Source organism: Pundamilia nyererei, unplaced genomic scaffold, assembly GCF_000239375.1.
Source record: "Pundamilia nyererei isolate P.nyererei 1_Seehausen unplaced genomic scaffold, PunNye1.0 scaffold00033, whole genome shotgun sequence".
Classification (NCBI taxonomy): domain Eukaryota; kingdom Metazoa; phylum Chordata; class Actinopteri; order Cichliformes; family Cichlidae; genus Pundamilia; species Pundamilia nyererei.
In genome coordinates, this window is record NW_005187434.1 from 1113458 (window position 1) to 1130843 (window position 17386).

A 17386-nucleotide genomic window follows, 5' to 3' on the forward strand; every position below is an offset into this window, starting at 1 on the left:
TCTTGATTGATAAATATGAGCCACTGATAAATAAACTCTATAGTTCATATTCACCACAAGGCAAGTTGGTATAAAAGTAAGGTAGAAACAGCACTATAGTAAATATAAATATATTAAAATGTCTGTTTTTAACCTTATAAAGACTGAAGCATGAAATAATTTGCAGATAATTCTAGTGTATCAGGAAAAAAAATATATCCCCACTTGTGTAGAGGTCTCAAATACTTCTGTATGATATGTGGTAGAATTGGTATTACTGGGTTAAACATTCATTTAAATCTTTCGATTCTGTCATACATGTGGTCGGTCTGGTATCGCAGGTGGTCTAAACTCCAACCAAAAGACATGGCTGTGTGTTGAAAAGTTTCTCCTTAGAGTGACATGGCTTAAGTACAGTCTGCGAGTGTCAGCAGGCTCTCTGGTGTCCACTGAACTCCACCCCATACCCCAGCCCCCATCCATTTGAGTTTCATCACACAACAGCATGCCTTGTGACACAAGGGAAAAAGCAACACCAGGCCATCACAGCCACTATTGTATACAGGCTTTTTCTCAGGATATCCAACACCCTGGAAAATGGCGGATCCGGTTGCGCACCCCACTCTCTCTGCACTCAGGGAGCCAAATCAGGGGTGGAAAAGCCTTTTAGGAGCTTTTCAGTGAAGTTGATCACCTGATACAGAAGCACTCTGCACCTCTCAGTCAGGACAGAGGCCCTTGGCACAGACGCTCCACATCTCAGCGCTCAATGGGATGCTGAGTTCCTGCCAGCGCAAGCAACATAATGCACAATGTACCCATGGCAGAACTCTTCCAAGCCATCTCCCCATCGAGCACTCTGAAAGAACTCCACTCACTAATCTCAGCGCTGCAGTGGGAGGCTCATCACTACTTTAAAACCGGGATAGAAATCTCTTGGGGTCAGCCAAAACCAAAAACTCTCTTTCCTGAGACTGATTTAATTCAAAGATACTCAACAAATGGTTAAAAATAACCAAGAAAAGGCTCCAAGAGGAAGTCAGACAATACAGAGTCCAAATGAAGAAAAATAAGAGGAATTATGATTTTTAAAAATGTTAAGAAGAATGGAAGAACGGGCGACTCCATGAATACCACAAACATGTGAGGCTGTCCCAACAGGCGTGTGTTCATTCCTAAGAGCTTGCCAATGGAGCTTTGAGCCACAATACAGCTCCTAATGTGTTTTGGGCAAGCCAACTTCCAGTTTACTGCACCATGGTTTTCAGGTCACCACAGTGGAACTCCACAGTCAGTTTCAGAACATGGTTGTAAATGCCCCCCCCTAAAAATAAAGTGAACTGATATGTCAAAGTGGCCTACAGTGTTTTTTAGGAATTAATAAAGCTTTAACCTCGTATCAGTTAACTGTAGCAAACTGTGGAATTCAGTTGTCAAAATTAGTTACACTAAATTGATATTAGCTAAATATTAGTTAGAGTGGTTCTCCTGGTGTCTAAACAACCAAGAGTACCCCAACATGAGCCACTGGCCTTCAAGGACGTGACAAAGAATCTAAAACTTGAAGGAAAACCTTTAAACTGGACTGCCTCACGCAGCTGCCTCTCAGGAGGAATGCTCCAATGTTTTGAAGTTCAAACCCCTGCATATTTATCTAACGTTATGTAATGTCCAGAGTTATAAAAATGGATGGAATTCCTTGTGGCACTACAAAAGGTCTTGAATGTTTTTTCCTGTTCTGTCATTTCACATGTTTCGTCTTCAGTGGGACCCATGCATGTAACTAAGTATGGAGGCATAGCTGAAATAGCTTATGATGAACTTTCCCACAACATTTTCTCTCTTTACTTCACGGAAGTCTTTCCAGACGCTCTAGTCCCCCGGTTTTGGTTCTGTTGCTGGAACGGGGAATGGACACAGCATACTTACAGATAAGTCTGTGTTTTACGTCTCTCCATATCTTGCAGCCTATTGAGATTAATAAGTCTCCATTTTTGACAACTAAAGGTTATGGCCATTGTTCTGAAGGAAAGCAATAGCGTTTTTTCTTGGCCCAGGCTTTGAATGAAGCAGCTCCAGACGGTTGTTCATCTTAATGCCAGATATTTTGAACGCTGACCTTTGTAGTTTGTACACACCCTGCTATAAAAATGCCAAACCTTATCAGTTTCCTGCCTTTACTGTTAAGTGCACAGTCAGTACACTGTCCACAAACCTATTCAAGGGCACCTTCTGTGGCATCAGAAACAAACAATTCAAATGGGAAGGTTGAGGCTTCAGATAAGTCATTCTAGCAGACTGGACTAGCCCAGTCAAAATAAATACTCTCCACACAGTAATACACAGTGGACAAAAATCTTCAGCTGTACTGTCTGTGTGAACTGCAGCCTAAAACTGCAGCTACAGATGAACGACAGTCCAGGAAAATCTATGGCTTTCAAGCCTGGACACGCAAATAATGATTCTGACTCACAAATACCGTAAAACAAAAAAGGACACCCACAAACTGTGTTTTGAAGACGGTAATTTTAAGTTACTTAGCAACCACTGTCTCCATCTAATTAAGTGCTCTTTATTACAGAAATTGTGCTTCATTATTTGCAAGGTAGAAAAAAGAATGACTGAACAAAAGTCAATAACTCCTACGTGTAAGGCAGACTGCTGAAAACCTTCAACAAAAACACTTCAACCAACCTGTGACACGAGTCCTGAAGATCTCGTATTTCTCTCCTCTGGTGACCTTGAGTGCAGCTGAAAACTGTAACATATGGACAAGAAAAGAAAAACGATATCAGTCATAAGAACTTATGCTTTTAGGTTGGCCACAATTCACACAGAGACACGCGTCAGTCGTCAGAGATTCTTCTGTACTGCATATATTTTACTGTAGCACGTGGCACCTTTATTATCTCAGTATGTATTACACTATTGTGATATTATTGTGGCTTCATAGTTCCTGCTGCCTCAAAAAGGCTAATAATATCATAATAATAACACAAACTCTATGATCAACTCACCCTGGTTATATTGTTTTTTTATGACTGTTGTGAATGATCTATGCAGTTTATTTCCTTATACACATTACAAGTTACTGTGGCAAAGAGTTTATTGTATTTAATAAATCAATAGGACTGCATTACAAAATACAGATTTAATAGGTTATGAGGCAACCCCCCCAAAAACAAACAAAAACAAAAAATGATATTAATACTTAAATCAAGTCCTGGGCAGGAAACTTTACCAGTGCATGCAAGGGAGGAAATCTAGTTTGAAATATGGCCTATTAAAGGTTGTTCAACAAACGTCCGAGTGCAGACAAAACCGCGGTGAATGTTCCACATTCTGCCTTTTGTTAACGTGAATGCAAACGGAGGAATGTGATATCCTGTGCATATCCTTTGTTACTACAGCACAATCCCATGGCTCCACTTTCTGTCTGTTATTCCCATACCTATTGGCTTGCCTGTTGTTGGGTCAAGAGACCACTTGCTGCAGACTTTTTGTCCAGATACAAACCTATTTAGGAAGTGAACGGTTGGATTTTTGGAAAGAAAAAAAGAAAAAGAAACAACAAAAAAAAAACATACACCTGAAATGTGGAGCTCTAAAAATCTCCTTTTTTAGACCGCTAACGCTTAGGGAAATGCTTTTTTGTGTCTCTAATGTTACAGGAGAAAACTGTAACTCATGTTTCTCTGCAGAGAATTCTTTAAACTACACAACTTTGCATGTCAAAAAGTATGAAAAGTGGACTTGCTTAAACATAAAGTATCACAGTGATTTGAAAAGCATGAGTGCACTACCTCTTGTTGATGGTTGGTGTCACCATCTCCATCCTTGTATCGGGGCTGGCAGGACGATCTGTTGAGTACGGTCCTGGAGATCGTGACACAGGGCTGGGGATGGTGTACTCTCTATAATTTTGATTCTCATCTTGATTCAGTTTTACTGTTTCCTAAAAAAATACATCACATCAGAGAAATGTTACTACATTAGACTCAGCTGAACATGACTTGATCTTTAATCCTGTGTTTTGGCCATGCAAGCTGTAAAAGGATCAACAGAGGTACTTGTGAGAAATGTCACCACAAAAACATGTCATCTATCACTACATATTGTTTGATGAACTCTTACACCCGGTGTGAGCTCAGTAAAATACAAGTACTGAAAATGATTTAAGGTTTTACGGCTATTTGTGGACAGAAAAACAGACTTGTAAACAGATGTGTGATGCATGTATACTGTCAAGATTCGTTTACATTTTTACAAACAAACCAACATGACTTGAATATACAGAAAAAAAGAAAACATGACAATTATGGATATTATTCTGTTCAGTGCGGGACATCAAATATGTTGAAGTACTCCGTAGCTTCAGCACTGACCTTGAAACGTCCAATGAGCTGTTCAGGAGTGCCGTTGGTTTGTCCAACGCCGGGAGTTTCAGGTCTTGAAAGAGAGAGAACAGCAGATCAAATGACTTTATAGGTGTATCTGATCAACTCTTGCATTCCTGCATCATAATAATAATACTGGTTTACTGCAAGTGACCAAAAACACACTGTGATGCCTTAACTTTGTAAAGTGGGGAAAAAAGAAAAGATGTCTTTGTTTACATAAAACCCCCTTACAAAATGTAAACGTTTCCAGTGTTTTCTTGATTAATTTATTCAGTATAATAACTATTTTATGATTACTCATGTTTGTAGCATCAGCCACCTGATCAGTTACCTGTTAACCAAATGCATTGACATCCATGGTCTGTTGCAATGCTGACCCGGACTAATTTTATTATAATGATACAGGAACAGCATCAACACGGGATATCGTGCAACTTTATATAGGACTGCTGACTTTTCTCCAACAAACATGGAGAAAAGAAAAAATCTATTTCGATCGAGAAAGAGCCAAAGCAATGCGAAATAATCAGTTATTAAAAATATATATAAATAAATAAATAACAACAACAACAACAACAACAACAACAACAACAACAACAACAACAACAACAACAATAATAATAATAATAACAATAACAATAACAATAACAATAATAATAATAGTAATAGTAATAGTGTCAGTGCCCTGCCAAGTGTCCACCATTATGTTGTCATGAATCTTTAAGATTACTGCAGAGCCTTCTTTACAAAATATTCTCTTGATCTCTCTGCAGCTTTTCAACTGTTGTTTTTCTTTCTTGAACAGAAGATACATTATGAGCAAGTCTATCACTGAAGCTGGAGGGGAAAATGTGGATAGTGGAAGCGCCAATGCAAACACACAATGCCCCCTTGGCTGCAGGGCCAGAAGCTGCCTGCCTCTTGCTTGAGCTTGAGGTAATGAGGCACACAGGAAGGCCTGGATGCCTGTGGTAAATCACCCAGAAACACACCTCTAGTGGCTCTGGCTCCACATACTGTGTGGAGAAGAGATGGCAAGAAGACAAAAACTGATCCAGTCCCTGTAAGACATTTCTTCCCATAGGAAGGATATTAATATTGTACGCCTGAAAAACTCATTACTTCCACTTTGTAGCATGTATATCAAACATCAGAGGAAGCTGTGGCCTACGGACGGTAAGAAGTCAGATGAGTATTTAGGCTGTAACCAATGCTCTTGGTTAACAGGTCTCATTTACAGAAGAATTATTAGTGGTAACAATGTGTGATTCTGAACCACAGAGATGTAAAACTGACCCAAAAGCAGCATCTGAAACCCTGTACTGATAATAGCCTTCACATCTGGAAATTCAAAATGTGAATTTTTGGAATACCACTCTGAGAAAATGAACCAAAAACACTTCATCTACAACTAGATTTGAAAAGGATTGAAACCGGCAATAAACAAGAGCTGATTTTTGTGTGTTGATATCACATTACCCTTTTCCCTATAAAATAAATAAATAAATAAATAAATATATATATATATAAGTCCGGCATACAACCTGGATTTACTTATTTATCATTTTTACTTTAAAAAGGCAGGAAATTAGAAGAAAACTACTGCACAATAAAGCAAAAGGTGCCCTGCAAGCTAGCTCCATGAAGAAAAGGGTCAACATCATCCAGCAGGGAAAAAAAGAAAAGAAAAAAAAGCAATGTATAACGTTTTAAGGATCAAATTTGAAATGTGGTAGCTACTCCTTCAGTTGAAAACATATTCAGTTAGCTATGTCTGGGATTAATCTGATGTTGAACTGACCAACAATAAACCACTATCTCAGTTTAAAACATCAGGCACAGCTAAAAACAAAACTTCTGAGTACAGACTGATGCCAGCTTCCTTCAGTGGGCACCCACATCACTGCTGGAAGGAGAGTGCTCTCAGCTAAGAAAAGAACTCATCAAACATTAAAGACTTGTGCCACTCAATTACCATCCTCAAGAGAGCTCATCTGAACATAAGTCAAAGATCTGAAGTGCTAAATGAGTAAAATTAAAAACAGAAGCTTCGGTGTAACCACTGACAGCTAACAGACAGAGTGGCACTGTCTTGGGCAGCGAAGGAGAATTACTGTTGTTTCTGGCTTGGCAGGAGACATGAGGTCAGACGGGAAAAATTCACTCACATGGACGTAGGACATCCAGAAAGGATGTGTGTGCGCGCGTGTGTGTGCGTGTGTGTGTGTGTTTGTGTGTGTGTGTGTAATAACAGAGATTAAAAAAAAATATGATTGGAAGGCAACTGTGACAACAAATAATACCTCAGGGAGGACCTTTAATCAAGCCAAGAGCAATTCCGACTGAAGGGAAAGATTTTTCTTAGTTCCCAACTCCCGTCATCCAAACAAGGAAAATCTCAAAGTAAAGTTTATTAAGAAGGACCAGGGAAGGGAGTAGGGTGGCTCTCATACATGCTGGCATTTCCCCTGATTATAATCACTTGTTTTGTTTGTACAGTGCTTAAAAATGGTGTAAAGAAAGATGGAAGCTAGGGAGACTGTGGTCTTGGCACAAACAGAGAAAATTAGAGACGTAAAAGATACTCTATGTGGGACTATGCAGCCTGCATGTTGTTGCATTGCATGGCACTGTATTTGTTTATTTTATGCCTATAAGACATATTCACAAAAAAAAAAAAAAATGACATTGTAGCTCAAATGTTAGTCCTACTTCAGATCTGCATGTCAGCATACCTCTCCACCACCAGCTGCAGAGAGGTCTTGGAGTTCTTGATCTTGGTCTGGGCCTCTGCATTCAGCATATCAGCCGTGTTTTCTCCATTGATCTCCAAAATAATGTCACCGGCTTGCAGGGCTGCCTGCTCTGCCTTGCCGCCCTCATTGACCTGTTGAACAAAGGCTTTTTAGGAAGCTATCTAACAAGCATAGACATCTCTGACTTATCCCATGAGTGTGTGTATACCCTGACATCGACTGACCTCCAGCACAACAAATGAATAAACGAGAAAATACACTGAAGAGTTGTTTCATACTTTGTTGCATAATTAACCCAAATGTCTTCTCCTAAAAGTCAGCCCTCGGTAAATGCCGACAAACACCACAGGATTTCCCAATAGTGGTCACAAGCAGATGAATTCATGACACCCTTGGGGAGAAGTCATTAGTGTGACTGTACTCGATGGGTTGACTTCTCTGACCTTTGCAACCAGCCTCTCCACGTGTCAGAGGCAGTACCATGCCCCCACATCAGAGGGAATTCCACACTAATGGGCCAAAATATAAGGTCCAAACGATCTCGCTCAGCTTGGTCCCCGTGACCCAGCACACAGGCATACTTAATCTGAAGCTTAAACTTTAGTAGAAAGTATGTCATTTGCCACAAACTGTGTTGCCTCACAATTAAAAACAGAGAGAGGCAATAAAACAAAGAATGCAAAGCAAAATGAATAAAGAGCCTATCACTCTCTGCTGCCTCTTTAGAGGCAAATGTATGTGGAGTAAATGCCAGTCACAGGCCATTTGCCCACTTAGCCAGGCAGAGGTACCATGTCTGTGGGCCAACTTGAGAGGCAATTAAGGGTTGCTGTGGTGACCCACAGTTTTGCATGCCTTCTCTGATCAGGACATGCCTGGTTTCACATAAACTAAGATCAGCTGGGGGATCTTTTCCCAAATCTGTGCTTAAGAAAAACAAGGGCACGTTATCTTTCAGGCCAACAGAAATAAAAAGAGTGCATCCGTGGTATTTCTGTGCCAAGCACAAACCACTACAGAGGGTTAAACCTACATCTCTGTTTGGGGATTTGGGACAAACTGTTTCACACACACTTTACAAACCAATTTCAGTAATTAAGTTGTTGTTTGAGAAGGAATTCTTGTCACTTCACAGGATACGTTTGATATTTGAGAGAAGTAAACACTGGTGTTGTTTACTGGATAGCACTAACAAAATCAGACCCATTATTCATGAGAAGACTAGTTTTTCTAGCATAAGCTGTTGAGTGGGGCCAAACAAAGTGCTTTTGAAGTTTAAGGAGCTTAAAACTCCAGCTGTTTGAAGCATGGATGCCTCTTCATGGCACTGCCATAACTTATCCTTTATGGACTGCGGGGAGGCTCAGTGAAAAGGGCCAAAAAAAAAAAAAAACCACGCTGAGATGGTGATATAGCACCAGGATGTGCGGGTGAACAGGGTGTCTCTGGCATGTAGTTAGTCTGAGCAAGTTTCCTGGATGTGTTTACTGCAGAATGTCTGCTTACAGTAGTAATGTTTCCACTTCTTCTACTTCATCCAACTGGGAAAATATTGTCAGTAAAAATAAAAGACATGCTAAAATGCACAGATTCACAGGGCAATCCATATTCTCACACATTTACACGTCGCTGTAACTCAGGAACCTCTCACCTCCCACCTCAGCTTCCATTTCTACTGTAATCAGCGATTTCCTTCTAATGCAATCTACTTCCATTCTATTCTAATGGGTTCAGTTGTCAAGGAAATAGGTATGCTGTTGCAGCGGACATAAACAAAGACAAGAAAAGAGGCGTAGCAAGTAGGAAGCTGACTGCATGACATGGCATTCCAGTCTGTGCTTTGAAAAAAAAACATGGGTATGGTATTATAAGGTGTGACAGGGTTCAGCGTCAGGACTGCTGTCAACGAATACCTTTGATACAGTTATGGCCTTCTTGAAATCTCGTCCTCCATATATTCTGAAGCCCCATGGTGAAGGGCCAATCAGGTTCACTGTTAGTGCCATGGCGAGATCGGATCTTTCTTTTTCACTCTTGTCCAAACTCTGGGAGAAAAAAAACAAAAACAAATAAAAGAAACAACATCAGGTATAAGAAATGTCAGACCTAAACATGTGCATGCCTTAATGATCTCAAGTCACATGCCTGAGACAGGTTCAAAATACAATCAACAGGAGAGGACAGCGATCATTTGCACAAGATGGCCTTTATCTCCAGCACAGCTTCTTTCACTGGCCTAAGTCCTCTCTGACATAGATTATCCAACCACATCAAATAAGAATGGAAAGAATCTGAGACCAAATTCACATGACCAACATTTCTAAAGCGTTTGTTAAGTTAAATAGTTTCATTAAATCCAAGTGCTCTGTGAAGACTAAGGAAAGACAGTGTACAGTGGAATGTGCTAAGAGTACATAGTTAACTGTTACTGACTACTTTCTAGAGTACAGTAGAGAGTGTGTGTGTGTGTGTATATATATAAAAATAACAAAATCTTGTATAACGGACTCTAATGCAGAAGTTATTTTGGTTTTGTGATATTATGTATTAAACAAAAGAAAGCCATTAGCATGATTAAATAGTGTCTGCTGAAACTAAGAACATCTTAAAAAAATGCTTTTACTGCTTTACTTTTCCCAATAAACACATTATCAAAAATTCTTCTCATTGTATCTCTGTGTACTTTGACACAAAGAGACAAGACGATAACAGCAAAGTATTAAAGGGTAACTAATAGCAACTATTGGTTATTGCAGGTAAAACCAACAGTTTTTATATGTGAATATGTATCTCAGTAAACACTGGGGTAGATTCCACTAAAGTAATTAAAACCTGGCACTAACTAATCATCAGTTACACAACTTCTGAAATATTCATGAGCATAAACCCAGAATATCTTTTAAAGCATTAAAATACTTGTGCTGATGTTACTGGTAAGACGTGATTCACCTGCAGGTTTTCTCAGGCTCTGCTAATGGACTGAAGCCTGTCTGTAGTATGACTTCACCTGGAGACAAAGAGCTCTGCAGTGTGATAATGTGATGAAAAGATAAGCCCTTACAGTCATATACGCATCAACACCCGTACTGCTAAAACACACACACAGCTGCAGCTTCTCATTGAAACTCATCTCACAGAGAAAAAGCGGTGAAGACATTAGCGCAACAAGTAATATATAGTTCTACACGCAGCTCATGACATAAGCTATTTTAAGTATAGACCGCTGCGATCAAACAGAAAAAATAAACACCAAGTAGCATCTCTTTTCTATTCTCTGCTACTCAACTCATAACACAAGGCTCAGTCTAAGAGAAAGCTTCTGGAAATAAACACAGAAATTACACTTTATTGTTGACTGTCATTTTTCTATAATAACATTATGGATGTTTTTATGACAACTCTTTAACCACAGTAATTCTTTTCAGTGACAGAGCGTGAAATATGCTGACCTGCACAGTCTGTAGCACCTCTGATTGCACACTGTGACTGTATCAGCAAATCTTCTGATAAGGTCTAAAAAAAGACAGATATGAGCCAATTATAGTACGTTATACACTGTACACCCTGTGACGTACATTTTCCAACAACGTCAATTTTCATCTTAAGCGATGTTACTCAAGGTCCCCATAAAAAAAAAAGTAAACAAATACTGCTAGTGATTGCATAATGCACTTATCACAGATCGTGAAAATATGACAAACAGGCAGGACAATGAGAAATCAAATCAAATCACTTTTATTGTCACATCACATGTGCAGGTACATTGGTACAGCACATGCGAGTGAAATTCTTGCGTGCGAGCTTCACAAGCAACAGAGTTGTGCAAAATACAATAACATAAATCACAGACCAAGTAAAGTGGATCTAGGACAGCAGCCATGCTACTCCCCTGAATCCCTCCAAACACTGGCCCACTTCATGGTACGCACATTCCACAAGAGTTTGGAACAAGCAATGCAGACCCAGTTACTCATTAACAGTCTGGGCCAATTAGCGGGCTCTCCATCATTAGTATCTCTTAATTGCTGTGGCCAGAAATAAGTGCAGTAGTGATAATGACAGAGAGCTGCTGTCCAAAACTTTCCCAGCCTCCGGGGGTGTCAATTAGTTCCATAAGTCTCTACAGCTACTCCTATAGAGAGGCCATTATCGTCCGAGAAACCTGCTAATTCTCTGTGTAAACATTCACTGTTTGCATCATAAAAATGCTTGTGGTGGAAAGGGAAAGTATGGTGAAAGTCTGGGGGCAGTGGAGATGGACGACAACACATTGTGGCGGTGAAGATAAGTGGCACGCTCGTCATGTGCTGCGTTTAATTGGTGACTGATGAGCTTTAAATAGGCTGTGTTGCTGAACACAGTTTAATGAAATGTCTCTAGTCCATGAAATTACTGCTGGGAAGGTGCCAGCACACATAAAGGTAAGTTCTCTTCTGGTGACATCTGACTGCTACTGCTGCCAGGCCAGTTTTTGCAGCACAATTCAATACGCCCAACACAATGAAAAGAATTCTAGTTATGAAGCTATTTCTATAGCTTGTAGTTCAGCACCGGCCACAAAGAGCTGGAAGTGTGCATGAGAATAGAAAGCGATCCCTTTCACCTCCAATTAATACAATAGACAGGTTTACAACTTAACTGCGTACGGCCTGTTGCTACAACAAGCAGTGAGACGTCAAGTCAGATTACTTTTTACTACAAGCTACATAATTTTCTGAACAAACTCAAACTGCATAGCATACACCCAGCAAGAATTACTGTATTCCAGTGCAACACTACTGTATCAAATGTCACAGTCAATGAGACATGTTGGTAAAAATTATGTTTTAAGAAGGGCCACTTCAAAGTCTGCAACAATACAACTAATTTTCATTCTAACAACTGATTAGTTTCATGAAATTACTGGCCATTTATACCAATTTGCCACTTAGCATTATAGGCTCCATATGGAGCACACCAGCATCATCGAGTGGACGAGGGGTATTCAGAGCAGTTTAAAATGTTCATCACAGCTTTTTTGTTAAACAGGTGTTTGACAAATTGATGCCTGTTACTGGTGGGATTCTGTCCCACTCGTAGATAACAAGCATAGTCATCAACATAAACTACAACCCAAAGTTTTATTAATCACATTCTGTCACTGCAAACAGGTAGCAACACAAAGTATTGTCCATATCCTACCGAATGCTTCACATTCCTTTTCTTTTTCCCCTCACATTAACAAACCACATGGTGTGGTCACATAATTCTTTCTGCCTCACATTCCTAAATGCAGCTGTCATCGTTTCTGCTACTTTTTTTAGCACTTAAATGATTTGTTCATTAACTTAAGTTTTGATTAAGATTATTAAATGAAAAGAAAAAGAATTTGAAAGTGTGTAGAGGATCAGTTCTTACCCCCAAGAAGTACTTTAAAGTTTGTCTAACAACTGCTACTAAACATTGCTGCACTATCCAGCAATAAACCAGACATCTTGAGGTTTTACATTGTTGTTTAAGACAAAACAAGAAAACTGGCTATCATCAGGTAGCACTTTAGGAAACTGATGTTAGGAGTTATATGTTAAAGGCTTCTGGGTACTTGCAATCTCTGAGTGGTGCTCTCTACAGGCAAGCACGGTTACAAGCAGTACAAGAGGGCAGAATAGGCCTTTCATAATGTCAGAGTCAAGATTCATTGGCTGTACCTGTGCAATGCCTTCAGGGTTTAATGTAAAGTAGTTTTAAAATGTATCATTTGTATAAAACATTTCTGATATTACCAATAGATACAGCTGCTTTTTACATTACAAAAATAAAATATTAGTTACTGTATGACATACATCATGAAACTAATCTGTTACACGTAGCTTTTGGTTGCCACACTGAGCTTATGTTCTGAGAGCAAAGTCTTGCAGGACTGTGGCTTTCTTTATCAGTGTCTGATGATAAATCAGGCACATGCAGGTTTCAGTGTAAAGACATTAACATCAACTGATATGCAATCTATTTAGTAAGCAACACATTGCTATGGGCAGTTAAGCTGAATGAAACCTGCTGACACAGGCCTGAAATCATGTGTCTTAGTGTGGTATTACAATGACTCATCAAGGATGAGTCATTAACTTTGATCACCATTTTGACACTGGCATGGGAACCAGCAGTCATATTTACGGATGCATTGATATTCATTAAATCAAAGCAGACAGAGCAAACTGTGAACACCAAAACAGGAAACCGTTACCATCATTTTGCATAACAAAGCTGAGAACTAACACCTCATTTATTTCAAGGAATGAATATTTTGGAAAAACAAGTTGTTACCATATGTACAGCACTGGAAATCGAATATTCGTGTAAACTATATGCCACTAGGTGATCCAACTTAAAAGCCCTGTACAGTAAAATGTCTGACAGCCAAAACTGAGCACCTACTTTGGCTCTATAACTTTCTTTTATCAATAGAGTGCTTAAGTGAGACAGTTTTTCTTCTGTCAAAGCTGTGCCAAAATCCACTGGAGCGAAATGAACAATGGCTGATGAACATAGCAGACACACACATTCAACTGAAAGCTCTTTAATGTGAAGGAACGCTTTCTCTTAAAAGAACTTCTGTGGCTTCAGGGAAATATTCCTGGTATGAATCACACACTTGTCAAAACTCTCACAGGTCGCCGTGCACCAATGTGAACTTTCCACAATCTCATGTCAGCGATGCAGTCTGCAACCTGTGTCACAAAGTACACTGACAGGTTGGCACCTACCTGGACACACACACCCACTGAATAAAAAGGAAAAGAATGCAGTGGCAAGCCTCTCCCTCCAATAAGTCGAAAGCAGTAGCATTCAGCACATTCTGCACATCATACCCATCTGGTCAGATATATACCAGCAATCACTAAGGAGATGAAGAGAATATCAAACAATAACATGTGATGTCAAATGGGGTGTTGGTTGGTGAATTTCTGTATTGTTGCATATGGCTACGATGTGTCACCAAAATAGTTGTGGAATGAAACACACCTGAAAAATGCCTTACTCCCTTTTCAATAAGAAAACTTTCAAGGGTGGATGCTGCTAGTGGATTTGATCTCACATTATTATGGTCTTAAAAGTGTTGCTTAATGCAATGTAGCATCTAATAACATCCACCACTTACCAACGTGCATTCATCACTTTGTGGCAGCACTGATACAGCTGACAGAATTGAAACGAATACTGTGGCACTGGCTGTACTTATCACTTTTCATTATTGCTCTTTGCATTTTTACATTTTCACTTGCAGATTTTCAGCAATCAAACGGGTTCACCACATCCTTTGCTTTCACCTTCTGGCTCCTCACACCAACAACTGTGGTGCTCTTTGCATGCCAAAGGTACCGAGGCAACTGAGAACCTTTGAGAAAGCTGAACATCCTGCGGCTCATAAATCTTGGTGTAAAGTGAAATAAATAACAGTCTAAACCACCACTCTGGCTCTGGCTCAGTTAAAACTGAAAAACAAACTTCTGCAACAAAAAACAACCCACACTTATCTTTCAGACCAAAGATAAAAACGACTTCCTGCATGCATGTTCATCTGAGTTGAACAAAAATCAAAGTTACAGCAAGGCAGGAGGATTAAAACTCAGAAAGTAGGCGAAAAAAAGAAGAAAACGTTACTTCGGCTCAGTTAAAACCTCAGTGCGATCGTAAAAACAAACAACATATCTTTCCCAGTTAGAAGTAATGACCTGGCCCTTTCTGTGTGTTTTCTTAAAAAGCTGCTGCTTTGGTACAAAATTACAGTGGACCGTTTCTGGGTTTCTGGATGGCTTTATCCTGTCAGAGAGTTCTCTCAAATAAAGCAAAACCATTTGGGAAACAAACAGTGGGAGGAAAAGTATAAAGAGCAGGCACATGAAAGGCAAGCAGACACAATCAGAAAGGTTAAAGTATAGAGACAGCAGGCAATGGAGATTTGAAAACACGATTGTTTCACTGTGACTGTTCTGGATTGCACTCCTCAGCAGTTTCACCCTCTCATCCGCTCACACAGCCAGGTCATTTTAAAACCACTTTAAGTGAAGTGAGAGGGAAGATAATAGCACCAGCAGCCGGCTAATGTGACATAAATACTGACTTAGAGCTTCCTGAGGTTGCACCTGGTTCAGCCTCTCCACAAATCAGCATGACTGCTTAATGTGCGAAAAAGAAAAAAAGAAAAGAAAAAAAAATCTTCTCTGAACTCAGGAGGGATGGAAAATCTACAGTAGGTGCTGGAAACATGCACATTGTGGCTTTAGGCTCATCTATTGTGCTAGACTGATTTCCACTCGGATCATGCATCATTACTTACAACAGCTCACACATTGGTACCGTGCACTTTTAACTTTAATATACTTTTGCATATAAATCCTGTGTGTTGCTCTACCTCATATTTTCTAAGATTTCCATACAACAGATACCTAATGACAAATTTAAACTCATAATGAGTCACGTTTTATAAATCAAACACTGCAACAAAAGGGGAAAAACTGCACCACCACCCCTCCGAAAAATATGAGTATTGAGAGTCACAATTAAGCTGCGTGAATGAAATTAATTAGCTACAAGGCTTTAGAGCCGTTTAAATTGTTCAGGTCGCTGTAGCCACTTACCAAACTGAATGTAGTGGGCTTTAAGGTTCTTCTCCCACCTGTTTGGGAAAAAAAAATAAATTGAAAAAAAAAATACAAAACAGGTCACAGCTCACTCGCGTCACCAAATCGCAAACATGAAACAGAAAAGCTCCACTGCTACTCCCGCCGAGTCTGTGTCTCTGGAGTGTTGAGTCAGATGAGAGGATGGCACGCGTGAACACCACTTGTGACGACGCGCGTAGTTGTAACAGTGATGGTATGAGCTCGAGAAGCCATGTGCCGTTCCCAAAATAAAAACGATGACATGGTTACCGGCCCAGGGCGTGTCACATCAAGGAGGAGCAGGCGAGAGGAGTGTACCGCAATGATAATTGAATCATTTGTTTAAAAAAAACCCCCCGAAACAAAACACGGTGGTTGCGCTGTGTGTGTTCACGCGCCACCTGCTGACGGAGCAGAGCACAACGGCACGCGCCCCCACTCGAAGCAGCTAGTTGAGTGTCATGGCTTTCACCTGAGACTGAACAGGTCGCTGGTTCACGTTAGCGGTGAGGCTGTCGCTTCGGTTAAACTTAGAATCACAAGCAGCTTCTTTGGACTGCTTTAATGTTGAGGGACACGCTGTGCAAAAGTCGCGAGCCATCTGTTTCCCCCCTAATACATTGTTTCTAAGCAGCCAGACTTTGACTAGTTCTCCAGGCTTTCTGAGAGTTTTTCAGTTTTTTTCATTGGACATTGGTTTTTTTTTTTTTTGTTTGTTTTTAAACGTTTTTAAGTCCATGCCTTGTATCTGACCACTTTTTAAAAAGTTGTTGTTTTTAATTTACTTATCTAAGGCACTTAAAACGGACCTATGATTTACCCAAGGATTAAAAAAATCCCACCTGCCTTAAGGGATGAGTGTTGCGTTTTTCACATAACAGACAAGTTAGCAAAGTTTTAAACTGTATGTTTTACTTTACTGGCAACTTGTTGCAATAACACATCGTTCCCATTTCTTTAGCCCAATCTTTGAAAACTGCCAAACATAACTCAGTTTGACAGGCATAAATTTGTACTTTTGCACTAATGGGTCAATTCTGAAAGGGCTAATAGCCAAAAACCTAGCAAATCTGAGCATGGTGTGCAGCAATGTCCTTAATAAAATCTGAGGAAACTGGACAGGTGGCAGCCTAAAAAAACCACTACAGCAGATGAACAGTATCTGTAAGTCATGTCTTTAGAAATAAGGAAAAAACCAAGTGAAGATCTGACACGGTGAGATGTATTTGGCACTTCAGTTGATCCATCTGCTGTGCACCGAAGACTCATCAGAAATAGTCTCAGTGGATAAGTGGCTGTCAAGAAGCTATTCTTAATGGAAAGGGGGGGGGGGGAGAGAGAGATGGAGGACTGATTACACAAGAACTGGACTGAAAATCATTTGCAACAGGTGTTATGGAGTTATGAATCCAAATTGGAAGCTTCTGGTTCTACGGCCATCTGTAAAACATAGTGGAGGCTCTGTCATAGTTCGTGACTGCATTCCAGCCAGTTGTGTTGGAAATCTTGTTAAAATTAATACAATGATGTATTTGGAAATATGCAGACAGATTTTGATCCACCATGCACTAGCATATGGAAAGCATCTGATTGGCAGCAGCTTCATGTT

General features: G+C 39.9%; 1 protein-coding gene across 2 annotated transcripts in view; it reads right to left on the minus strand.

The window, feature by feature from the left end:
- pdlim2 (PDZ and LIM domain 2 (mystique)) overlaps positions 1 to 16300 on the minus strand; it is a 32438-nt gene extending 16138 nt beyond the window's left edge. The window contains exons 1-8 of one of the 2 annotated variants that reach the window (XM_005729422.2): positions 16250 to 16300; positions 15754 to 15791; positions 10585 to 10648; positions 9049 to 9180; positions 7115 to 7266; positions 4365 to 4428; positions 3783 to 3934; positions 2674 to 2737 (exon numbers count right to left, since the gene is read on the minus strand). In XM_005729422.2, coding sequence (XP_005729479.1) covers positions 2674 to 2737; positions 3783 to 3934; positions 4365 to 4428; positions 7115 to 7266; positions 9049 to 9141 — 525 coding nt within the window. In that variant the 5' untranslated portion in view covers positions 9142 to 9180; positions 10585 to 10648; positions 15754 to 15791; positions 16250 to 16300. The remainder of the gene's footprint in view (positions 1 to 2673; positions 2738 to 3782; positions 3935 to 4364; positions 4429 to 7114; positions 7267 to 9048; positions 9181 to 10584; positions 10649 to 15753; positions 15792 to 16249) is intronic. The other variant, XM_005729421.2, reaches the window with a different exon arrangement.
- Positions 16301 to 17386: the final 1086 nt, after the last annotated feature.